Raw genomic sequence first — 26840 nt, 5'->3', positions numbered from 1 at the left:
CATACCGTAATTAAGTGTTCTACCACATACAGACACTCCCAGGGTGGGTTCTGGGGGCCAAATAGTTCAAATGCCTCTGTGCAATGGCCAGCTGATGTTACACAATGACTAGAAATGTCAGCCTGCCCAGCATTCATGTCACCTTATTTCCTTGTATTCTAATTATCACTTGATAAATGAATACCTTAGCATTGTTTACTGTAGGCCATTGTTAGATGTGAAACTGAGCCGAATGAAACATTTTCATTTAGTCATGGAAAGGTGGGGTTTATACAGTCTGACCAGTGGTTGGTTATAATTCCACAGGGTTTGCAGAAAAAATACCGCATGCTAACCATTTCCTGCCGAGTATGTTTAAAGTAACTTGATCTCAGAAGACAACATTTATTTTACAAACCACTGTGTACATATAGCCCATTGTCTAGGGAAATGTCAAGTTGTTCAGGTGTCTCGTGATGCCATGCCCCCTTGTTAAGCCTCTAATCATATGTGTACCCCTCACTTGACTGCTGCCTCATCTAGTTTGTATTCTCTGGAATAAATATACCTGTTTAAAACCCACTTGGTAATTTTAAATGAGTAGCATACCTCTGAAATATGTGTACATTCATGTACACAGTTTGGTTATTTGAAACGGATTGTTAAGGGTTAGCTAAGTCTTCTGAATACCCTCCTGGATACTAAACCACTCATCGTGCTGTGTGACCCAAAGCTTCTTCATGGACGAGTCTTCTGTGCGGTGCGTATGGAATTTATATTCTTGCATATGGCAATATGTTGCGGAGTGAAATGCCAATGTTGCGGCCTGCTGGCATGGCCAGAACCACACTGACTTGTCTTTAATTTTCCACTTATGAAGGAGATGTGCAATTGGCCTGTTGTTTTCATGTGGTTGATGATACACCAGTGTCTTTGAGGAATGTCAAAGCCAGGAGGTGCGATGTTTGGGTCTGTAACGAGTTGGCTATTCTGGACGTCCACATTGTCCACTCTGTTCACCAGCATCTTTATGAATTTGGGTGATATTCTAGGATGGTGACAGCACGATCCCAGAAGGGGGATTGGGACTTATGTTGGGGACGAGGTACATTGTTGAGGACTTGGTTAAGGAGTATGTTGTCGTTGGTATGAAATCACGTGAACTCCCTTGTGGTTTTCATTTCTGGATATTTCGTGGCAGAATGTTCCTATCTAAATGTGTGGAGGAGATGGGTGTCTTACAGCCTGACCAACTGCCAGTTGTTGGGGAAGTTAAGGTAAACACCCAAAAAGTAATATTTGTTTCTGAAAAATTACTTAAAATTGTCTGTAATAGCTCAGTGGCATTTACCTGATGAATAAAACATTTTAGTTTTAATGCTATGAGTAATAATGTCAGGCTTCTCTGACATCTCCAGCCATGCCCGTGGGTGCCTCATTCTTAATCATCATCTGAAACACATAGGCGACAAAGGCCCATACCGCCAACCAGTGTCCTCATTCCACCGCATTGTACAAGGCATCATGCAAGGTTAGGCCAGTGTCATGGCAGATCTGACGAACCCACGGGTCTCTCACACGGCCGTCTAGATGGTGCCAGTCGACATCCTCTCTTTGCCTGGATGGATAGAAGAAGGGCATACTCGATGTACAGTGTAAAGGTTATCATTTTGCACACGGCCAGGATGGTGGAGAGAGCCAAAAGGGTAGGGTGGTGGGAGGGGAATGTTACTGGCATTAATTTGGTTCAGAAATTGTACAGAAACATTGCATTGTACAGTTTTTATTTACATCGCCAAACACTTCGCCGCACTACGTAACTTTTACTGGGTAACGCACGACTTTAAATGTTCACTCCCCGGTGCTCACCACCGCTCACAGATCAACAGAAAGCAGAGGCATCTGTAACTTTTTTACAAACAAAAACACATTTCATTGGTGGTAGCTGGACGCTAGAGGAAAAAAGCATTATTTTTCAAATGCATCTTGTTATTAGTGTAAATCAACGTACAGTAAATCCATGAAAATATAAGGGAAGCTAAAATAAGGATATACCATTTGTGACTCTTTTTAGTTTCAGAAGCAGACCCACTGAAAATTTCAAGGGCTGACATTTTGAACCTTTTATTTTTGATTAAAAAAAAGTAATTCTACACGTGCTCGAGATTATATGACAAGTCAAGATGGTTATCTGTGTGTGAAAAATGTATATTTTCAATGGATATGAAGTTTTGTGTGTTTATAAAAGTTTGATATGCTCATGATTACAACGTCATGGAAACATATCAAATAAATGTTTTATATATTTTGGAACTTTTTTGCAACTCGTGTTTCATGTACTGTTTTCAGTCACTCAGCCCTGCAAGCCATGTGAAACTATGAACAGTGACTTGATTTCAACCATTGCACATTTGCCAAATGTATTTGAAACTGGTAACTTAGACCCCCATAATCGCAGCTGTCTCACTGAACGCGGATAATCTTGGGAATAACTTATTATTGCTTTGAGACTTGCTTTTGCTTTGAAAAATCAATGGTGCAAGATGTAACACCTCCAGAACAACGTGTTAACTCGTACACCATGGCTGCTCCTGACCTTAAGCACTGCCTTCAGAGAGCCAAGGTACCAACTTTATTGGCCGATGTATCAAGAGCCCTCTGCATGGAATGCTGTACTGTAGATCGAAAGTGTAGAGTTTACAAATTGCCCAAACAATGTGGTGGTATGTCTGCGACTTCGTATTTGACAGACTCAACGAACGAATGTGTATAGTGAAATCTAGAAATGGTGAACCTTCACCGCCTCAAAGCGATAAATCACTTAATGGAGAAATACCTTTTGTTTAGGTCATTAGGTTACCGAGAAGATTTGGTTCCCGTTTGCATTCCTGCTCGCAGAAATTGTATGACCATATCAATACATAGAAACTGTAGAATTTCTGTTCGTTTTTTACGTACACACAGCAAGGTGAATACAAAACTGCACTTTCAAGTAGAATTCTGTCTTATGCGGTGTTTCTGCATTATGTGCATTAATGGTTAATTGCTGTTTTTTTATGCGTAAGCACAGTGATATGTCACGAAAAATGAATCGTAACATTTGTGCTACATCATAAAATGTGTTCAATAAAATTAAATACATCATTAAATTTGTGAAAAACTTTATATAAATCTTTCATTTAATGACAAGCATCATGATCGTCAGTCATGTTCTATTCACTGGTGGATAAAGGCCTCCACTAGTTATTGCCGCTGCCCATGGTCTCGTAGATTCACTATCCATCCCTCTCACACGAGTTAATCTCTTTACCCAGGAAACAAATCATTTTTCAGATGAGGATAAATATATCCCAGATGTCACAGTTGAAGTGGTAACCACTGCCCTTTGCCGTATCAAAAATGGGAAAGCTTCCGGGCATGATGCAATACTGTTGAAAATATCGAAGAAACAAGACAAGGTCCTGGATCAAAACAAGTGGACCTATGTACTGAATATATATTAACGCAGACATGAATTACCTCGATTTCTGGAACGATGCCTCAATTTTTAATTCAGAAACAATGGAGACAAAGCTTATTTGAAGAAATATAGACACATTATCCTCATTCTGGACGTACACATTGTTCACAACATGATAGAGAATGCAATAATGGACAATTTAGAGGCCAACCTATCACTTAGCAAGGTTATTATAATGCTCTTTCTGCCATTGTCCACATACATGCTATCAGATTATGGAAGAGGGAAATTAATATCAGATACTGCGATGCCTATCTTTCCTATACTTTGAAAATAATTTTGATTCGGTAGAAAAAAAGCAGACATCCAAACGCTAACCCAGGCCTCATAAAAAATATATAATAATTATAAAAAACTTTATTAAGGTAGTACAGTTCCTTTGAGATTGCATGAGAAGGGAAATACAGATCCGAAGAGTGTGGCAAGGAGATGCTGCCCGCTGAAGCTATTTACAGGGACGTTGCGCAATATTTTAAAAAATTACACGTGAGAAATAGAGGCATACACATAAATAGGGATTGTATTAACCTTCCCATATTTGCTGATACAAGTCATAACAGCCAATAGAAATTAACCACAATAAATTATTGAAGAACTTCACAAAGTTTAACCCAGTTGGGATCGCGTTAAACATGAGTGACTAAGCTGGAAAACAACGGAATTATTGCAAACATGCCTCAATATATAACTCGTTGGCACAATATAAGGCATTCATGAATGATGTAAATATATTTTATAATCAACATATTTTTATGCTGGGCATTGATAAGTGCTCGACATGAAACAATTTGGCTGACAGGGAGCTTTAAGTATCTACATTCTAGATAGTTATTATATATCTAAAAGACTGCTATTTTAGGAATAGGTTTTACCCTTTTAACTGGCACAAAAACTGACACCTTTATTCAAGGCATCATGTTTGCAATAACCACAACACAAGCAGTCAAAATGCAAACAAAAAAGACAACTCTGATAATAATATGCACTGTCCTTGAATTTGATTGGTCCACACCCGAGACAGCTTTTCTTAGAGCCTAGTCTCCATTGGTGTTGGACCAGAAGACGCCAAAAGGCGTACAACTCAAAAACAGCGCACTATCAGAGTATTGAGGGCTCGGGGTGAGCATTTACATTATGAGACCTCCTTTGCCAGAAACAAGATATAGGAATAGGTTTGACCCTTTTAACTGGCACATATATCTTGTTACTGGCAAAGGAGGTCTCATAATGACTGCTATTTTATAAAGAAACTGGTGTTTTTTTTATGTTCGTATATCTTTCAAATTATGGGCCTTCTTGATAAACGTCAAATGACATTTGTTTTTTCACAGAAACATTGAACCAGTTTGGTATATTTTCAGTCTTATCAAGCTGTAGCGTATCGTAGTGCATTTTATGGGCAATAACACTTATTTGGCAAAGTAATGCATTAGTCAGTTTATTATGAATAATGCATTAGTGTTTGCACATGCACATCCTTTTTTGCCAGACTACTGCTGGATGAGGGCCTTCTCATGCCATGCCAGTCGTGGGGGTTCTTTTGACCATACTTCATCACGCTGGTCTGTAAGGATTGGTGGCGAACATAGACATTGTAGCATTTTACAGTACAATGGATTTTGATGTACTGCTCTCTTTTGACAATGTAGCCCAGCAGCATGATACATCATACTTGGTTTATATATATGCATGTTGAACTTCCTTCACACCGTACATAGCCAACTGCGCTAATCGGAGGTGGTTGCCCATCCGAGCACGAGCCACGGAATTTGCCTACTTTGCTTCCAAGATCTGATATGTTGGTTGCATTCTGGGTAATTTCGTCACAGGAGCAGATATGTTTAGATATGCCTATATAAGGTGTTACGGCTTTGTTTTGTTGAATTTATAATGTGAGAAATTGTAACAGGACAATAACTTTTGTATAATTGCTGGAATAAAAAAGAATACATTTATTTTATTAGCCTACAGGCATTACGGAGCTATTTATCCCAGTGTGAGTGTTATTTTTTTCAACACGGCAACCGCATCCATGTCTAACCTGATATTTTATAATCATGAAATAGCGATGCCTTTGGTACTACACAACACCAAATTACAATGTACTGTAAATAGGGAACATCTGATACGTGGTATCAAGGAACAGCAAGCATCCGTAAAACATATGATTTGCAATTGTAAATAGAAAAGGCAGAAAAGCAATTATTGACTTCTCCAGTGCCAAGCACTCGCATTAGTAATTTCCTTTGGTCACTAAACTCGCAAGTCCTGCCAGCGCTAGGTCTTCACTGCAGAACCCACCCTGACTGACCAGAGAATGAAACAACAGGATGGTAAGGGCGTATCCTCTGCTGTGTAGAACTTCCAGAAATACAAAAATGGATGTCGGCGTTTAGCAACAGACGTTTACTGTGGGATTATAGACGAGACAGCATTGGCAGTGCACATGAGTTTTGGATATCTTTTGCATGATCGCCATTTTGACATGGTATTTTTTTGACAACTTTGCCAATAGCGCTGTATTTCATATATATTTTTTATATGTAAAGCGTAACTAGCACTGCCTACGCATTTGCACAGGATCCAATGCTGGGTGGGCGGTAGGTGTGATAACGTCAGCGCGACCCACGAACCCGGCTCACTGCCGTGGGATGCGAGTGATGCCATCACGCTGATGTGTGCGGTGACCGCCCCACCGCACACTTGTGTGCCAGCCAGCAAAACTTGCTAAGTGCACACGGCTATCTTAATTTGCTTCATGAACATGCACTTGAATTTATCTCCAATCCAACTTTTCAAAAACATCGCGTTTCACTGTAATTTACTCTTATGAAAGTGCATCTCCTTGTCGGGCTCCCCTTCTAGTATGTATTTGTTTTCTTCACGAAATTTCAGTGTAAGTGAGGGAAAAAAGTATTTTATCCCTGCTGATTTTGTAGGTTTGCCCACTGACAAAGAAATGATCAGTATAATTTTAATGGTAGGTTTATTTGAACAGTGAGAGACAGAATAACAACAAAAAATCCAGAAAAACGCATGTCAAAAATGTCATGAATTGATTTGCATTTTAATGAGGGAAATAAGTATTTGACCCCTCTGCAAAACATGACTTAGTACTTGGTGGCAAAACCCTTGTTGGCAATCACAGAGGTCAGACGTTTCTTGTAGTTGGCCACCAGGTTTTCATACATCTCAGGAGGGATTTTGTCCCACTCCTCTTTGCAGATCTTCTCCAAGTCATTAAGGTTTCGAGGCTGACGTTTGGCAACTCGAACCTTCAGCTCCCTCCACAGATTTTCTATGGGATTAAGGTCTGGAGACTGGCTAGGCCACTCCAGGAACTTAATGTGCTTCTTCTTGAGCCACTCCTTTGTTGCCTTAGCCGTGTGATTTGGTCATTGTCATGCTGGAATACCCATCCACGACCCATTTTCAATGCCCTGGCTGAGAGAAGGAGGTTCTCACCCAGATTTGATGGTACATGGCCCCGTCCATCGTCCCCTTGATGCGGTGAAGTTGTCCTGTCCCCTTAGCAGAAAAACACCCCCAAAGCATAATGTTTCCAACTCCATGTTTGACGGTGTGGATGGTGTTCTTGGGATCATAGGCAGCATTCCTCCTCCAAACACGGCGAGTTGAGTTGATGCCAAAGAGCTCCATTTTGGTTTCATCTGACCACAACACTTTCGCCCAGTTGTCCTCTGAATCATTCAGATGTTCATTGGCAAACTTCAGACGGGCATGTGTATGTGCTTTCTTGAGCAAGGGGACCTTGCGGGCGCTGCAGGATTTCAGTCCTTCACGGCGTAGTGTGTTACCAATTGTTTTCTTGGTGACTATGGTCCCAGCTCCCTTGAGATCAGTTCTGGGCTGATTCCTCACCGTTCTCATGATCATTGCAACTCCACGAGGTGAGATCTTGCATGGAGCCCCAGGCCGAGGGAGATAGTTATTTTGTGTTTCTTCCATTTGTGAATAATCGCACCAACTGTTGTCACCTTCTCACCAAGCTGCTTGGCAATGGTCTTGTAGCCCATTCCAGCCTTGTGTAGGTCTACAATCTTGTCCCTGACATCCTTGGAGAGCTCTTTGGTCTTGGCCATGGTGGAGAGTTTGGAATCTGATTGATTGATTGCTTCTGTGGACAGGTGTCTTTATACAGGTAACAAGCTGAGATTAGGAGCACTCCCTTTAAGAGTGTGCTCCTAATCTCAGCTCGTTACCTGTATATAAAACACCTGGGAGCCAGAAATCTTTCAGATTGAGAGGGGGTCAAATACTTATTTCTCTCATTAAAATGCAAATCAATTTATAACATTTTTGACATGCGTTTTTCTGGATTTTGTTGTTGTTATTCTGTCTGCAACTGTTCAAATAAACCTACCATTAAAATTATAGACTGATCATTTCTTTGTCAGTGGGCAAACGTACAAAATCAGCAGGGGATCAAATACTATTTTTGCCTCACTAGCTCTTCCATTTTGGATTTTTTTTCCTGCTAATTTTTTAATCTTTTTCTTGAATTCAGATGTTGCTTTTTCGAGAGCTTTGATTGATTACTGCATACAATAATTTTGAGTTGCCAAATCTGTCATAGTATCTTAAAAGTTAATAATTATGCTCACATTCCACTGATACACTCCACTGACATGCCCAGCTATACGCCCGTCATGCGTTTGCTGTTTTCTGTTCGAGCCATGCTGTTGAGCTGCCCTATTTGGCCTGAGCCTTCAAACAATGCAAGGACTGAGCTCAATCACTCCCTAGTTAGGCAGATAAGTCGGTGCTGTTTCCATATTGTTCGTGAGGTGTGGTCGATGTAGCAGAAGTGTCATATTCAGTGAAATGCACTGAAATTGAAACCCATTTCTGTGAAATGTCAGCTTTTCAACTATTAATGATCGTAGTTGATCTTAGCAGTCAAAGGTGTCCCTGGCATTTTGTGTCCTTTTATTTGGCTTTCAGGAAAGGCGGTATGCCTCTCACCACCAAGGCTTTTCACAGCAACTCCAGAAGATGTTTTATGAAGATCTGATTGGGGAAATAAAGATTTAAACGTGAATCGTGAAAGTATTCACAATGTTTGATTAATTAATGTGATACTTTTACAACCAATGGAACTGAACCACCAGACATAAAAAAAATAACTTACGAAAGAAGCCTGGAAAAAAAGTGGAACTAAAGATAAATATTTTCAAAATAACAGTGTAAATAAATAAATCTGCTTGCTGTGAAAATCTTCGTTGGAGGGAGAGAACTAGAATACTCAAAAGAGTATTGACATCTTTGGTAATCATTGAAAGCAGTCGAGGATAAAAAATGATGAAATCCGAAGGCAATTGAGAGCATAATAGAGATATTTTGGAAAATAGTTTTTGGTGAGAGTAATTCCATTGTGCCGAAAGATGATAATTTTTCATCGATGCATATTACCTGTTATTACTTTAAGGATGGGAAACATGGAATCCCTCAAGTAACATGGAGATTTATTGAAGGTATGCACATAAACATGGAGAGATGCATTCTGGAAATTACAAGTGAGTCATAAAGAGTAAACATTGATCAGAGAAGCAGTGAAGATTAGAGACATTGACCATGAAGAAAAATAAGTTCACTTCGGCTGGACGCATTATGAAAACGAATGATAGCTGATAGACGAGCATGGTGATGAAATGTCAGCTAAAGGAGGAAAACAGGCCTCAGAGGATGACCACTGGAGCAGCCAATGCATAAGAGCAAGATGGATTGTGGAATTGCTCGGTGCGGATGACCTGGGGTTCCTTAATCGGCAGTGGATAAAATATAGCAAATGATGTTTCATTTTCGGATGCCATAATATATACTATTGAAATGATACGTATGTTAGGTTATGTATGCAGTGAACGTTCAGCAGACGTTATATTTCCTTAAATCTGTGAAGGACGTTTTTCTTATTTATGAATGGACTATAACATATACTTAGAGTGTGCTATATGGAATGTTCAGAAATTTACACCATCTGTAAACAAAGCAAAATGCGTGGATGATAAATTAAGAAAAGGAGCGATGGTCATGGCTCAACGCGTTGCAGTCAATTGTGCAATAATGCTGAATGTCGGACGGATTGTTTATGGTATTACCTTCGAATGTAGTCACTGTTGTGTTAATTTCTCACTTATTTCCAATTAATTGCGATCAGTCTGACTGCTACTCATAATTATCGTCGTTATCACCATCATCACTTACGCTTACAAGGGCTGCTCTATCAAGTTAAAAATGTGATAACGCACCGTTTGGGGTGTTCTTTCTTGCTCAACAAAACAAATGGCCTCAACGAACGTTAACCCTTCTGCACATTCCAATTCGTCTTCTGTGTAATGCACACTAACCTCGTAACGATGCGATATTTTTTTATTGACCGCTCGCCCACGTTTCCCTGCTGTTGCTCCCTCCACACCCCTCCCTCTGCGTTTATCCTTCCCTCTTCCTCCTTCCCTCCCCCTCCTTCTCACACCCACTGCCCGCTTCTCCACTTCCCACTGGACCGCTGCACCCACAGGACTGTGGGGCAGAGGCTTCTCAAGCACGTGACAGCCATGCATGTGAGTAGCACGCGGTCCCCTTTTCTCACTCGGTGCCTCCCGTTTCCTTTGCACTGGGCTCTGGGGTGGTTGTGAAGCGGAACTTCCATTCGTACATTTCAATAGCCTGCTGAAGCAGATTGCATAGAACTGCTTCTGTGATCGATTTAAGTGACCTCGTAAACTCATTTCTTTAGAACTGCTTTTTGTGTTTAGTTTTTTGTCCTTTCCCCGTACCTCCGATTAGCACGGCTTGCTACGTACGGTGCGAAATAAGTTAAATATACATACAGTTGATTTGTGTTGGGAAAATATATATCAGCATCAAGTCTTGACACGGTGTATAGGTTTTGGTCCTTTAGTGTGTTTCATAACTCAGTTTGTTTAGGGAGTGCCTATTTATTATTTTTATATGTTAGCAAGTGATTATATTGCCAAGTTAATATATTATTTTAATCGTTGACTCAACATGTATGACAATATTTCACACTGGGCATTGTAAGTTATGATTGTTATGGTTTGTTGCAAAAAAATGTTTTTTAAAGGACAGTATGTTACACATTGTATGTGCAGGAAGGATGTTGCGATATTGTTTGCTTTTATCAACAAAGGTAAATTTAGGATGTGGCACAGTATGTTCATCATTTATCGGCGTGTGGTTATGTTGTGCAAAGAGATGAACACGGTTTGTTGTGATCCTAAAATTGGCATTATCCGAAACGGGCAACTTTGCTTTAGGTGACATTCATGTGGATGAGTAGGCCACCACTCTCCATCCACCGATAGGTCAAACATTGCCACTAGGGCACAATGCAAGGAGCGTGTAATTTTTGTTTAATCAATTCCACCATCTTCTTTGGTTCTTTCGGTAAAGTCACGTAGAATGAGAATAAAATAATAAATTGATAAAATAAAATAACACTAATATTCTCACGACGTTTCGGCCACAACACAAGCGGCCTTCATCAGGTGAAGGGACGAGACTGTCTGGTAGGACAGCGCTGGAGACAGCGCTGGAGCCACTCCAGCGCTGTCCTACCAGACAGTCTCGTCCCTTCACCTGATGAAGGCCGCTTGTGTTGTGGCCGAAACGTCGTGAGAATACTATTGCGTTATTTGATTTTATCAATTTATTATTTTATTCTCATTCTACGTGACTTTACCGAAAGAACCAACGAAGATGAATCATTGCAGTCACGAAAGCTTTAAATCGAAATTCAATTCCACCATATACACATCAATTAAACGCAGAGGTTGTAGGTTTATGAGGAGTGACTGGAATGAATGATCTTGTGACCGCTGCATGCTAACAGGATGTGCATTCAAATGGGCCTGCTCACCATGGCGTTTGCCTACCTCAGGTGGAACGTTGACGCCTTCTCCTCGTGATTAATGGGAGGGGGAGGCTGTCGTGTGCTTGCGACTGAGTCAGTGCTTCAGTTTTCACAGCCACCATCTAATTTGCATGGGGAAATCGCGAAAGCACGCTGTCTAATATGAGGCGTGTTAAATATTTTCTTTCATCAAGTAGCATAGTCCATATCTCAAACGTATAAATTTTGGACAACAGAATTTTAAGAACTTAATAACTTTTGATTTAAAGCTTTCCTGACTGCAGGGATTCATATTCTTGGTTCTTTCGGTAAAGTCACGTAGAAGGGAAACAATAAAATAATACAAATATAAAAAATAAAATTCTCACGACGTTTCGACTGCAACACAAGCAATCATCATCAGGTGTGGAAACCACAGCAAGAAAATTTGAAAAAAGTGGATTTTTCTTTTTTACGTTAGCACCACGGAGAGCGATTTGGCAGTTATTCAGATGGACGAGTCCGTCTATGTTCGGAAAAGAGGAGGGGGGAGACGAAAATAATGGATGCGGTCTGAAAGCCACCGTAAGCGTGAACAATCTATTAAGACCCGAAATGGTTTATCAAATCCTTCCAATGATTGCTAAGCCAGAATCCATCTTCTCGGTTGAAAAAAAAACCCACCACTTTTTTAATAACTGTTACTGTGAAATTAAAGATGCTCATATATTAAAAAAGGATAGAAATTCACTTGGCTAAATAACATACATTGATTGGTAATGCCTTTTATTTAGCTTGTGGCTAGTAGCGTTCTCTTACTTTTTAATTGAAGTTGTTTTGCGCAGTCAGCAATTGATCTTCTGCTAATGAGTTCACACGAGGGGGTTTCCTCTAATGCATGTGGCCATATAATCAGAATCAGCCCCGTAGTGGCGTTGCAACTCACACTTCTGTTTTATCAATGAGCAGCAATTTCCCTGCTGCTTGTCATAAAATGAAGAGTGAAAATTAATTAGCTGAGACGTAATTTATATAACACAAAATAACTATGCATGGTTGTGGAGATTCTGAATAACTATAAGTGAACAGGAAATGTGTCCTTCATCTAATCATCTCTCTACATTAATAATGAAAGTATTTTTCCGCAATCTCTTAGCCCCATTGCCTTCTGGTAGTGCATCATTTCAGCAGCATCAATCCAATTTAAGCGAATTCTGGATCGCTTTTGACGTACAGTGATAATAATTAGATAAATAGCAACACTGTATGACTGAATACGCAGCCATTCATTTTTATAGACTACACAGAGTAACTGTAAAGATGATCGAGGTGAACATATGGATAATTTCATGGTCACATAGAGTTGAAAATTTCAAAATTTCTGTGAATACATTAGCATATACTGTGCATGGCTGAGCGTACATCCAGTAATTTTTATAGAATACATATTGTGGCTGTAGACAATGTTAAGATGGACAGATGAATAGTTGCATGGCCTATGAACTGTTTGGTTCAACGTTCACAACGCTTTGCCATCCACACGTGTAAGCGTTTGCAAGCTCTTTTGCCGCGTGTGTTTGTGCTTGCCTGTGGTCGCACGGCTCGTGTTAGTTTTGTCGAGTCGGTGCGCAATCGGAGTGGCCCTCAGTCGCCATCGTATCCGCAGGCGAGTGTAACTCGCGGTTATTATTCACGTGTTACAAGCTTCAACTGTGCACTTTGTTTCGGTTTTTTTTTCTTAGGATCCACAGTGTTCTCGTTAACTTGTTTGGAGATTGAGAGCTTGCCTCCGCTAGTTTTTCCAACGGTAGTGGAAAATTTCACCGGTTATACGATTTCCTGTTTCGTACAAATGGCACCTATTTAAAGATGGATGTGCAGAGGCATGCTTGATAATCGTTCTGTGCATGCCACGATAATTCCACTGCATTATGAAGCAGCAAATCAACTTCACTAACTATGAACATGAATTGGTCACAGCGATTGCAAATGTGAATACTTATTGACTACCACTCGTTATTTATTTGTATCGTTCACAGTGTATTTCAGGACTTTAAAAAATTGCAATCCGGTATTTTAGGGTAGACCTTTAGATTAATAAAATCGCACGAGGAAGCCCCCGAATATAGTTGTTTTGTCAAATGGCTCTAGATCATTGTTATTATGTTGTTCCTGGCGATTGATGTATAATCTGATTAATCATTTATACACAGCAAGACATGTTGTAGTGTAGGGAATTAAACATGAATAAGAAGCATGTAAATAACACGATTCTGGAATTGCTCTTCACATATAATTGAAAATAGGCGGTTTGCCATTTTTAAGGTGTTTTCTGTCTCATTATGGTATTGTTTTACATTTTAAATCTGAAATGTATATTTTTTTTTAAATCTCTTAAAATAAAATAATCGCAGCAAATGTGGGCTTGAAATGGTATTTCACACGCAAAGATGGCGATTGAAAATTCTGTAGATATTGTGCTTATCTTATACATGTCCTGAGTTATTAAAAAAAATGTTGTGAATAGATCGGTTTTGGATGCTTTGCTTAAGGTCGAAATAATTATTTTAGTTTCCCATCTGCTTGTTTAAGCAAATGAAACTTGCAGGCTGCTTTTTAGAGGTTCATTTTCTGTCATTATTTTATGAACGCGTTGAGCTGTTTTTAACATGGCAAGTGGAGGCATTTTATGAAATGCACACTAAATATGCATGCACTCCAATTTGTATTTTTTGGGGGGAATCTTAAGAGCACTACTGTATGTGCAATTTGAATATTTTCAATCCCTCTCAAGAGCCGTGGCGTGCCCGATCAACCGGGAGACCTGAGTTAAATTCCTGGCCATGGCTAACGTCGATGGTGAGTGATATCTGAACCGGCCTTGAGCACCTATCTACCAACTCGCACTGACCAGCGTGGGGAAGTAACCTCAAACGACCCCCATGGCTAACAAGGTGTTGGGGAGGCCTTCATTCGGCAGTGGATTGTCAACGGATTTAACGAATTGTTAAATATAAATGCAGATCATATGTGATTGTTCAAGTAGTGTTTTTGATGTCTTCATTTAATTTACTTTCATTGATTCGAATAATCATTTTGTTGGACATCCCACTTTGATATTGGACATTGTGCTGGTATTTTTAGTGTCTCCTTGTGTGACATATTCAGTTTTTGTGTTGGCAGCCATTATGCACTGTTATTCACAAAATGTGAATATGCTTTTGTCTGTACAGACAGCACTGTCTTCCCATTCTGGATGAACACCTTTGTCAAAACACAAATGTAGCTACAGCCATTTGTGTACACCCCAGTAGTGATCTTTACATCAAAGAATACACATTGGTTTTGCACAGATCTGTTGATTAAATAACTTCATTTAGATAGGGAATAATCTGCATTTACTTGATGAAGGTGAACAGTTTCATCAAATCGTTTGGACTATAATAATTCATTTTCCTGAATGTAAGCCCGGCTAGTGTCGAGTGTTGAGATATGTTGCCAAATGTATGGGTATTTATCTCGTGCCATTCGTGTGTCACCTTCCAATAACCTTGCCACCTACTTGTAAAAAATATTGAGCACAATTATTTCTTAACCTAACCCTGATAACATTTATTTCTTATCCCTTGAGTCAATCAGTTTTTTTTTCTATCCGTCTTTTTTGTTTTCTTCCTGTTTCAGTCTTATGAGTTATTGCCCTGTGCACGTACAATCCCGACCGTAATGCAGCATGCCCATTTCTGTTGGGGTATGAGTTGTTTGTTTATATTTGTTTTTTTTGTGTGTGCGTGCTTGCGTGCGTGTCCGTTGTGCGCTGCAGTCCTACAACCCCTGGACAGTGAGGACGCGTTGGCAGGGAAACAGAGATTGAGCCTTCGCCCGGGAAAAGAAAACATGGCAACTCCCATCCCCAGCCCGGCACACGGTTGGTTTTATTGGCCCGGACACACAGCTGATGCTGGCTGTTAGTGCTGCCGCTCTTATTTCTGCAGCATGGGCAACGGGAAGGGGCACTTAGCACCACTCCAATTGAACGGCCACAGACTGAGCTGAGGCAAGTAGGAGAAAGTCACATGACAGGGTTTTCTGCTTGCGTGTTAAAAGTACTTTTTGCGAAACGCTGCATGGCATAAACAGAAAATATAATGATAACAATGGGAGCAAACTGCTTTGACAGCACGTATTGGTTGCTTATGTAAAAACCCCCACTAATATAACATAAGATTTCAATTGCATATCGTGAGATACGCACTTTGTTATTGTTGGTTACTGGCAGGAAACTAAGTTGTTCGAGTAAAATTCAAACTGCTTCATGCAACATCATTCTTATGAAAACACATACTTGGGCATTTATCCACTGCCCCCTATATATTGAATTATTGCTCAACTGTTCATATGTGCGTTTCTGCAAGCTTCAAGGTAGGTTTAATTATTGAAGGTAAGTGCACCCAGCAAACGCAAACCCTTAACTGCTGACAAAAATGTGCATGGTTTTATGTGGGTGTACTGTGTTTTATGGTGTTTGGATGTCGTGTTCAGTCTGTGATGTCCTTGTACATTTTCGTATGTTCAAACTGCTATATTTAAGTATCCAGCACTGCTAGCAGCAGACCTCTGGAAGGTGTGTGATCAACCCAGCAGTGGGATGCGACAAAATTATATATCTTGGACAAGACCCCTGTAGTCCTTTGAGATTAGCCCAGCAGTTTCTATTTTTGTACCAATCAAAAGGTTTAGCTTTCTGGGATAATTTAATATCCATCTGTTCTATTGCCTGCTTGTTATTAAGAACATCTTTGGAGTCCTAACGCTCACTTAAAGAATGGCGCAGACTTGACTGAAACGTAACGCCTTAAAAAGGTAGCGGGTAAATTTAGATGACCTTTCTCCAAAATAATAATAAGATGATTCAATCTTCCATCAAGAAAAACGTGAGTGGGTTTCTTAACATTCCAGAAGTAATTGGTTCGTTAGACATCTTCCCAATCAGAAGCACATCCAGCTCTGGCGGCTTCTTGGAGTGGTCTGTGTCAATTGGAGCCCCCCCCCCTTGTGTTGCAAAGTCTGGATGCCATGGTGTGTGGAGTGCAAGCTCTGCGCTGATGGAGCACTTCTCGTCGTACTCTATCTCGTCCGCTTCTCTGGTCTTAGAAGGCAGCTTTGCTTCATACAGGCTGCACACTTCATTGAAATCAATGGTAGCCTGACAACTGCCATAACAAAATGTGTACAACAGTATGCAGAGTTGAGCGTGGTTGTATCTTATTCTTGTGTATGACATGAATTTGTAACACGCACAGTATTCGCTCACTCCCTTAGAGAGAGAGAATGAGTCAGAAGTGCCAGAAGCCACAGACGAGCAGCGAGGCAGCCATGTCATGAGGCTGGTGCTAACAATTTCCCAAGCTCTACGGTCTTCTATACATTAAGATGTTTTCGGCCATTTAACGAGTGTTTACATGCGAGAGGAAACCGGAGAACCTGGAGAAAACCAATGCGTGTGAGGGGGAAACACGTTATCCCATACAGACGGAATAGGTGGAATCCACATTTTTGCTGCACTGCCTTTTGCTAGCAAGCCAGGATATGAGACCTCAATGCTCACTGGAAAGGAATAAAAAAAAAACATTTTTACGATCCACCAATCCTCGCCTGAATTGTGCTGAATTACAGGCGTCTGCCACCTTTGACCAGTTATATATGATATCAATCATATGCTAAGAATATTGCATTATATACATTTTCAAAGTATACAACCACACGTATTGCCATAATAAATGGCCACAAAGTTTAGGAAAACTGCTGATGAAGGTACAGTAAACCCCTTAATATTCGCAGGTTTTATAATCGCGTTTTTGCCTATTCGCGATTAATTTAGTGTTGTGCTATTTGATATTCGCGGGTATGTATTTTGAATATTGGTGGCTGGAGTATGCGCTGCCACCCGACAAGTAAGCGTTGTTTTGTCGTGAGGCAAGAGAGCGGTGTAGATTTAGACCACGAAAGTTTCCCATGCAACGCTCTCCCCCTCAGTCTGCCTTTATCTGCTGCACTGTTTACACACGGGCACTTTCCTTTACAATGTTTTGGAATTAATAAGTGTGCAATATTCACCTATTTATTGATTGATATTTGCACTTTTACATATTTTTATGTGAATCGTTATTATAAAGGCAAGTTAAATAACTATACAATGCTTGTGTAATTGTGCATCATATGACGGCTTAAAAAATAAATTGAATTAAAAAGACGAACGTTTAAAGATTGTATTGAATTTATTTAATAAAAAAATGTCTCCATATATCACATTTGGTGTAAATTGACGATCATCTCCCAAAAGTTTTCCTTAAGATGAATTTTGTTGAATCAGCACTTTGATGTTGGTTGGAGTTTTGCATCTTGACAAATCAACAAAGTTTTCCATAGGGGAAAAAAAACAGATTTGTTGAGATAAAGTCCACCATACTCAACATACTCAAATGAAGGAATGATTGGAAACGGTCTTTGCCTCAAAATAAATGGTAAATTCACATCAGACAGTGCCAGATCAATTCACGAATCGCCGGACGTGTGCCATTGCATAATCCTCTTTTGTGGTTGAGATTTGGAATCAGCATTACAATGGTTCCTTTTTTCAAAACCAATGTATGAGGTGGCATTCCAGATAGTGTTCGCGTGTGCAGAAATTCTACTGGATAATTTGTGAAATTACTCGGATCCACGTAGCCCCCCCAGCGTTACATAGTGTACAGTATCAGGCGTTAGGCACTGATCACCTAAACTATATGTATAAAATATGTACGAATGAATATATACATACAGTTTATATGTTTATAATTAAACATAATATGTTTATCCCCCCTGACCCAATTTACCTCATTTTAAGGATGAATATTCGCAGAAGGTATCCCCCGCAAATATTAAGGGTTTACTGTGCTGCATTTGCACTTTGGTGAGGTGGGTAGTGTTTATATATCTGTAGTGTAGTGAAATACGCGGTGCGCACAGTTAACCGAGGGCAACTGAGGGTAAACAGGTGCGCGTGAGGTTTGCACGGGCAAACCGCCAGTTGTAAGGGGCGAAGCAGTTGCAAACATGGTCTACCGGTTGTGCACGCTGACACCGGAGGTGTTGTCAGGGAGACGGCAGATAAGGGTTGATTGATGGGCCGACAGGCACCAGCCTGGCGAGAGCTTAAAGAGACGCACGAGAGGTCTCAGATAATTAGCAGAGGAATATAAGGGCTTGTGCCTGAGCGGGAGCGGGGAGTTGTTGCCTGGGACCAAGTGTGAAGACATCTCGCCGCTGCCGCTCCAGCCGTCAACGCAACCTCAGCCCTCATGCTGTCGCCGGGCGGGTGATGGCTGATCCCCCCGCCTGGGACAGATGGGTGAGCGGGTCTGAGGGAGCGTAGGTGAGGGCAGCGGTGGAAGTGTAGAAGCTGCTGTGTGCGAAGACGCTTGTGCGAAGTCGCTGTGTGCGGAGTCACTAAGTGCGGAGACGCTGTGTGCGGAGTCGCTGAGAGCGCAGGATAAGGGAGGTGAAAGGTAGATAAGAGTGGAGAGAGGTTAAACATAAGTGACCGTATAGATCGTTATAGGAGTGCCTACAACTAGCGCAAGAATCTATATATAAAAGTACAAATTTTCTTTGTGGATTTGTGGCGGGGTTTGTGTGTGGGTTTGTGCGTGTAGTTTTGTTTGTGTTTACGCTCTTGCGAAGGATTTGGCTCTCCAACGGTGGGGTTTACGTTAAATAAAAATAGCCAGGTACCATGCCGTGAGCAAGCGCTATTCCTTTTTCACATCGTTCAACTTTTAATTAGTTTATTTAGCGATTTAGTGCGATTTGTATGCGCTTTTATTTATTTATGATGCGTGTACGACCGTACCAACTCACGCGCCTTTGGTGGGGGGGATGGCCCATGCCAAGTCGGACGCCTTCGGTGGGACTGAGGGGGACATTTTATTTTGCGTTAAAAATGCTTTTCAAATACACTAAATGCTCAGGTAAATTCTTCACTGTGTGATGTCCCCCCACCCCGATACGTGCAGTTACTACTATATAGTCGGTAGATGCTACCACTATAGGCCGTAGATATTACTGCAGAGCAGCCGGGAGATCGTGGCTCGGGGCGTGGTCAGGGGTAGCAGCCCAGCCGCAGCCTGCAAAGGTGCCAACTCGGCCGGCTGGACAATCTAGGCAAGGCTGGATGCTCTGCACGGGACTAGGCCTCACCACGCCACTCTGTCAGGTGAGTACTTTGTGTTTTCGAGTCCATAAATACTGCTATAGAGTCAGCATGTACTACTGTAGTGATAGCAGGTACCACCACAGTCGGTATGCACTGCTGTAATCATAGCAGGTACCACCACAGTCAGTATGCACTGCTGTTACATTTTTAAGAGTAGTTTTGAAATATTTTTTTGGCCTGGGCAATGCCGGGTATATCAGCTAGGAGGTGAATAAAGTGTAAGCAATTGACTTGTTACGACGTGTCGGTGTGAGTAATTTTTGAAGACACTACATATCTGTAAACTGTACTGAATCTGTCGTGCTTTTCAACACCTGTCGCATTTCACAATTCTGCACGTCGTAGTGAAAGGTTAAGTGCGCTTGTCAGATTTGGTTAAAAGATCATAGCATTTTCAATGCATTAGTTTCCATGGTTGCCTTGCCAAATCGGTGACAAACCAGTCGTGTGTTAGAAACACTTGAGCAACAATCCCATGAGTTAAATTGTGCTACGTATAAGAAATATCTTGTATATATGTGAATTAATAAATAATTACATTTAACAACTTATACATTTTTTTATTATTTTGTCCACTGGCTGTGGTCACGTAACATGAGAAACTTAATGGAATTTTATTTGGAGTTCTTTGCAGGCTTGGCTTTAGCTAGTCTCGGACGGAGGGGGGGGGGGGTAATACTGTCGTGTGGGTCATCGTAACAGTGGTAGACAGTACCGTGCAGGATAGTAAACACCGGGAGGGCCAAGGGTACACGAGGTGGTGGAAGGGCCCACCCCAGCACCCACCTAGTGCCGGCCTTGTGCTGAGCCGTGGCATTGGTTCAATATTTGTGCCGTCTGAAATGTTGCTATTACAGTCTTTCCAGTGGGAAAAAAGTTATCGGTGTTTGCGTATCAGTTTACAGGTCCATTACCGTGTCCTGACAGCAGAAAACTATTTTGATAAGTATTTCTAATGAGGATTGTTAGAAGAACCCAAAAAAAATCGAAATTGTGTCAGTCGGCCTATGACAAAAGCATCCATTTTATTATGAGGTTTCTAGGTTATATCCCATTTATATTTGAATATTTGAAACCAACGAGTTCACAGAGTTTTAATTGTGTTTTAAGATAATGATAGACGTGTTTTTAATAACCATTCAGGATGGATAACACGGTCAAGTATAACTGTTTGTACAAAGCTGTGTGTAAAGCTAGGCTGATATTTAATCTGCGTGGATTAAATATCGGCCGTTCTATAGTATTCGAGGGGGTTAATGGATGGCCCCTTATTCCGTGGAGGACCAGTTCAGATATCACTCTATTGATGTTAGATGTGGCCAGGAACATAACTTCGCGTCGTTTTTCGCACATGGGGCGAAGCACAGCGCTAGCTCTCCACCCAGATAAAATAATATTGATATTTTGAAGAACATTGTGACAAGCGGAGTCAGCTGCGTAAATAAGCGTGCGTACAGAAACACTCACGGACACACAAGGACACACGCGCACCATACGTAGAAACTACGAGGAGTGCAAGGATTCTCCCTCCTCGCGAATTGAGGAATTGTGATTCTGCATTATTCAATCCGAAAGTCAAGTGGAAAGTTCACATGCTTCGGTTACATGGAGAACGTGGACTAATAATTGATTGTTAATCCATTGTTACACCCATACGAAACTGTTACCAACGTGCTCCCATGGCGAACTGGGTCGTCGAACACTGATAGCAGCATCATTTTTATAAAATTAACGTTGACAATAGCTCCAAAAAACAATCATTGTTGGCGGGCATTGTTGACAATGGTGTTACAGTAAGGCTCTTGGTTAGGAGTTTATAGTTAACGTGAAAACATGTAAAGTGGGTTCAGACGAACAGATGGTGTATTTATTCTAAGATCTTGCAAGCAAAGCTGGTTTGAGCCTGGAGAATTATTTTTTGGATGACCACCATAAGCTGTGCGACTTCGTGGTGGGAAACGAAGCCCACTTCAACAGCATTAATTGTAGTATGGTTAGGCTAAGCACAATGGTCAAATAACCCCGATAACCCATATGACATGGAGAGGCCATCATCCAGTAGTGGATTGACAAAAAGTGCTGGAGATTAATACTGCAGTCAGTCGTGTATTGCCTGCCTTCGTGTTTATTTCGCTTGTGATGCAGAGTGGTATTCAGGACCACAAGGCAAAATGTTATAAATCAATGACAAGTTGAGTTGCTTTCACACTCGTGGTCAATCAGTAACTAGATTTCAATAACATGTTATGCTTATTGACTGCATAGCACAAACATGATTGTGCCCTATGCATGGTTAGGTAAATCTCTTAAATGTGATTCATCACTCTTTCTGGTAATTTTTGATGAAATAGTATTATCTTCTTTGGTTCTTTCGGTAAAGTCACGTAGAATGAGAATAAAATAATAAATTGATAAAATAACACAATATTCTCACGACGTTTCGGCCATAACACAAGCGGCCTGATGAAGGCGGCCTGATGAAGGCCGCTTGTGTTGTGGCCGAAACGTCGTGAGAATATTATTGTGTTATTTTATTTTATCAATTTATTATTTTATTCTCATTCTACGTGACTTTACCGAAAGAACCAAAGAAGATGAATCCTTGCAGTTACGAAAGCTTTAAATCGAAATAGTATTATTTTGCTGACCCAGCAACCTGAGTTTGATTCCTGGCTATGGCTATAACATAAGTGAGGATCTGGGCCCCCTTTCACCAGCATCCCCTTACCAGTATGGTGCAGTATGATTTACATGTATGGCGGAGGCATTTGTCTAGTGGCGGATTTGCTTGTAGAGATGTAATAATTATTTATTTAACAAGAGGAAATTAGTTGTTTTGTGGTGCCATTTTCACTGACTTCCCAAGGCCACAACTCATTACTTTGTTTAGAATGAATTTCCTGCCGGGTCAGCTTTTTGAGTTTAGGATAAACACGCACTCGTAATTTTCTTAAAATACTCTGCCACTTCAGAGTCCTTTTCTGTTCTCGTCGAGAGAAAACCAGCTTGTGTTTGCTTTGCTTCAGTTGGTATCACATTGAGAACATATCCCAATGAGCTATTTTAAGTCATCGTTCATGGCCCCATAAATGTAAAACCAATGTTTATTTCTGTTACCCGCACACTTTGTTAAAACAGAATATGGTATGGCCTTAAATATGTTTATATATGAATAACACACTATATTATCCTGCTAAACACAGCCATTAGCTTTCATACAGACAGTCACTGGATGGTCAAGTATCTCAAGAGCCAAACAAACATTTCAATTGAGTATGTATCCTGGCTACGGTGTAACCCCCCACCCCCTGTAGACCCTAACTTGGCGTGGTCATTTTGGCAGCTTCTATTACACTGATTGATTCGCACAGACTTCGTGGGGGCAGTAGTAGACACCCTTGTCTGTACTGCTCTGCTCTGCATGATTGAATACCCCTAGCATAGATTTAAACGAAAAGCTTGTGGCATTTTAGAGATTATGGCAATAGCACTTAGTGTGCCGGCAAAATAGAGGGATTGTCGGGATTGATGGCATTTAAGTGATGCCACGATAGAGAACGTAGAATAACCCGCTTGTATGCTGGCCAGGGCTGATCCGATTATTCATAACGTTGTCATGTGATGTGTGCTGCTTTGGACTTTTGGACTTGAAACTCTGATCAAGTGTTCATTAAGTTGCTTGCCGTGTTGAAATTTGAAATGTGCTGAGCCCAACTGCACTCGTGTTCCAGTCGCAATGCATAGCTTCTCTTGCTTGCTATACTTCATACAGTGGGGGTGAGCGTATAATGCATTATTTGATACGGAAGCCTTTTTCTCGAAGTAGCGATTGATTTTTTTACATCATCGTAGACAGTTGCCTGGTTCATGGAAATTAACTGCAAACAGTTTCGCTCAATGTGATATTCCAATTTTAGCAGAGTGTGTGCATATTGTTTTTGGCTCGTGTTATATAGTTCTTTGCAGGGCAGTGTATATAGCTGTATTATGCGCTTCTTCAAAGCATCCGAGTCGGGTGATGACAATGTAGCTTATAAACTCAGCAGGTGGAAGTAACCCAAAGTGCACTGTGCAGCAAAAATAAATGGCTCAATTAAATGTCAGGAAAATGTCAGCTGCCATTCTTACTCATGTCTTGTGGAGGGACACTTTTGCTATTTTTAGTGTTGTATTGCATGAAATACCAGCCATCCACCCATTTCATGAAGGTGTATCTCCGAGTTCACCTCAATTCACTTTGTTTCCATTACTTCGACGAGAAGCAGTAAATCATATGCTAAATATTTGGGTAAACTTTTTTATACCTTTATTAGCTCACTTTTTGATTTCACAAAGTAAATGCACCTGATTCTATGTCGAGTTCATTGATAATTGCAGGTAATTTTTAAAAATGTGCTATTTAGGCTATAACGAGAACACACATTGACCCATATTTCAAGTTACATCACACGGTCTTTCACATTAATTATGCGGCCAACTGTGCATCTGGAATTTCTAGCAGATATGTTCATCAGAATCAGAATAATCAGAATCTATGTTTATCCTGGGGAAATCTCATGAGCTAAGAAGCTCTTTTTCACAGACGTCAAGTGGGGGTGGGTCAGAAAGTTACAACAACAAACAGTACAAAAAGCGATCGGAGTACAACATATAGGAAAGGAAAACGAATCACTAAAAACTAATACATAAAATCGATGAAGAATTTCAGTTCAAATTTCACAAGTACATCAATTCCCAAGCTTGGGCAGGGCAGCAACGAGCAAGAACACTCCCAGACCACACTCAAGTCAACACACGGTCCCGTCATAAAATTGCACATTCAAATGGAACTATCGATACATTTGCAAATGCAGTTTTATCCAGCACTAATAGTCCTACCGAGACATGTCGACATGCCTCGGACCGGATTCGTGAACATAAGGCAGATCGGAAATACGGTAGGATCAATACCTTAGCCATGGCTGATCGTTGTTTTAACGCTTTGGGAACACACTAAATTGATTTTTCCAAGACGAGGGTATTCTGCAAGCCCACTGGCTATAAACACAGACACAATTTCAACCAAGAAGATGGGTACAAACTGAGCAATCATTGTAAGGACGTTATTAGCCAGTTTAGGTCATAACTGGATGTGATGTTCCCTCCCTACCAACCTATGTTAGCAGTTATTTTCGACTTGGAGTTACATTCACTAACACAGCCACCGTTAGCTGTATTAGTAAATGGCGGCTTGCCATCCTTTTCCACCTCCATGTGGCGATGGCTCTTTCCGAGCTCTCTCCGAGCTTACATTTACAAGCAAATCTCTTACATTGACATGCTAATCTCTTACATTGGCATGCTAATCTCTTACATTGACATGCTAATCTCTCACCACCCCCACAGCCTCGTTTGTCAAGATTTCTCTTATCTTACATTTACATGCAAATTTCATCTCTAGCCCCGCCCACTGATCCTTGTGCTACACCCATCTCAAACCTTTATAACTCCCTGCCTTAGCAGCGCTCCCACCATATATTCTCAGCTATATTTTCACTTGATGACGATTGCTTGTGTTGCGATCGAAATGTTGTGATATTGTTATTATTTTTATTATTTGTTCTGTCTACGTGGCTTTACCGAATGATCCAAGAAAGCTTTAAGTCAAGATTTAATGTGGATTTAGTCAGAGTGTTTCATTAGTAGCTGATCTGTAAGTGTCACATATGTCAAAGTGGTAGAATGATACCTTAAATTATTAGCAGATGCAATTGAATGAGAAACCAATGTTTGTTTTTGTATAAAAACCTTTTTTGTTTGGTTTTCTTTGAGATGTGATCACTATGGGATTGGAATATAACTTTTTAATCAATCAGTAAACAAATATTTATTTGAAGCTTTCGTGACTGCAAGAATCCATACTCTTTGGTTCTTTCAGTAAAGTCACATAGGTAGAAAAATAATAGATCACGACGTTTCGATCGCAACACCAGCAATCGTCATCAGGTGAGACAACACCAGCAATCGTCATCAGGTGAGACAACAACAGCAAGAAACAAACTGCTGAAGTAGGCAACTTCAGCAGCTTGTGTTGCGATCAAAACATCGTGATCTATTATTTTTCTAATTACGTGCCTTTACCGAAAGAATCAAAGAGTATAAACACAATTATTTGAAGCACTCCATTTGTTCAATGATATTGTTTCTGATATCAGCAATAGTTGAAGGGAATGAAACTTGATTTTTGTTTGAAGAAAATAGCATGATCTTCAGTTTTTTATGATTTAAGAGCAATTTTAATGGTGAAAATTGATATTAAATTCAGTGGAAATTGTGTTGGAGATTGTTTGACTTCGTTTGGAGATTTACCCAGTGCTTATAGAACAGTCATCAACAAATGTATTTGGTTCTGAGTGAATTGAGTTTGTTGAAATATATGGAGGACAGAATTGGACCCACCTTGTGGAACACCCTTTGTTATTTTAATATTTGTCAACGAGATGTTATCACTGTGCACTTTTTTGAGTGGTCTGAGAGGTAGCTCTTAAACCATTTTATTGTATCGTCTGAACATTTTAGTTGACCAAGTCTTGTGAGTAAAAGATTATCGTAGAATATCATCGTCCGTAGTTGACCCAGTATTGTGAGTAGAATATCATCGTTAACAGTGTCACAGGCTTTTGACAAGTCAAGGAATAGTGTGCAGCAGTTTATACACTTGTGGGAATAGAACCGATGATTCCGTGTAAATTGGCTCAGTTGCGATCACTCAAGACTATCCCATTGCCTACCACCATTGTTCAGAAAAGCACACGCAGTAGCCATGTCACGTTGCTTGATTAATGCATTAATATTGATTGCTGTCCTCACGATACGTTTCAAATCATATCCGTGAGAATGTACTGTTAATGATTCACGCAAGTTATATGTTAGATTCACGCGAATTGAGCTCGTAAAAATGTACGAATCGGAATGGAAAAAGCAAGGTAAAGATATTCATGAAAAGGTAAAAATGCGGTAAGCGCACAAGAGATGTTTTGACACAATTGCCTGTTCTCAAAATATTTAATTTTTCTTATGTCATATTGGAACTGAAAATTGTATCAATTCATCACATCTCTGGGTGGGATGGAATGTGGTGGTTGGCATGTCTAGTACATAGCTTGGCTGCATGTGACATTCCAAGCAGGTCATTAACAGAACTGTATTAATGACCATTGGATGTTTCTTCATCT

General features: G+C 40.5%; 1 protein-coding gene across 5 annotated transcripts in view; it reads left to right on the top strand.

Moving 5' to 3' along the window:
• LOC116939892 (oxysterol-binding protein-related protein 8-like) overlaps positions 1-26840 on the top strand; it is a 97508-nt gene that overhangs the window by 10011 nt on the left and 60657 nt on the right. For 3 of the 5 annotated variants that reach the window (XM_032948895.2, XM_032948897.2, XM_032948896.2), the window contains 2 exons: positions 10038-10080; positions 15193-15297. In XM_032948895.2, the coding sequence (XP_032804786.1) occupies positions 10038-10080; positions 15193-15297 (148 nt within the window). Of the gene's footprint in view, positions 1-10037; positions 10081-11209; positions 14232-15192; positions 15298-26840 lie in introns of those variants that run through there. The other 2 variants (XM_032948899.2, XM_032948900.2) reach the window with 2 other exon arrangements.

The sequence above is a fragment of the Petromyzon marinus genome, chromosome 7, assembly GCF_048934315.1.
Source record: "Petromyzon marinus isolate PM22_M1 ecotype Great Lakes invasive population chromosome 7, UKy_Petmar_22M1.pri1.0, whole genome shotgun sequence".
Taxonomy (NCBI): domain Eukaryota; kingdom Metazoa; phylum Chordata; class Hyperoartia; order Petromyzontiformes; family Petromyzontidae; genus Petromyzon; species Petromyzon marinus.
This window is presented reverse-complemented; position numbering and strand designations above follow the sequence as displayed.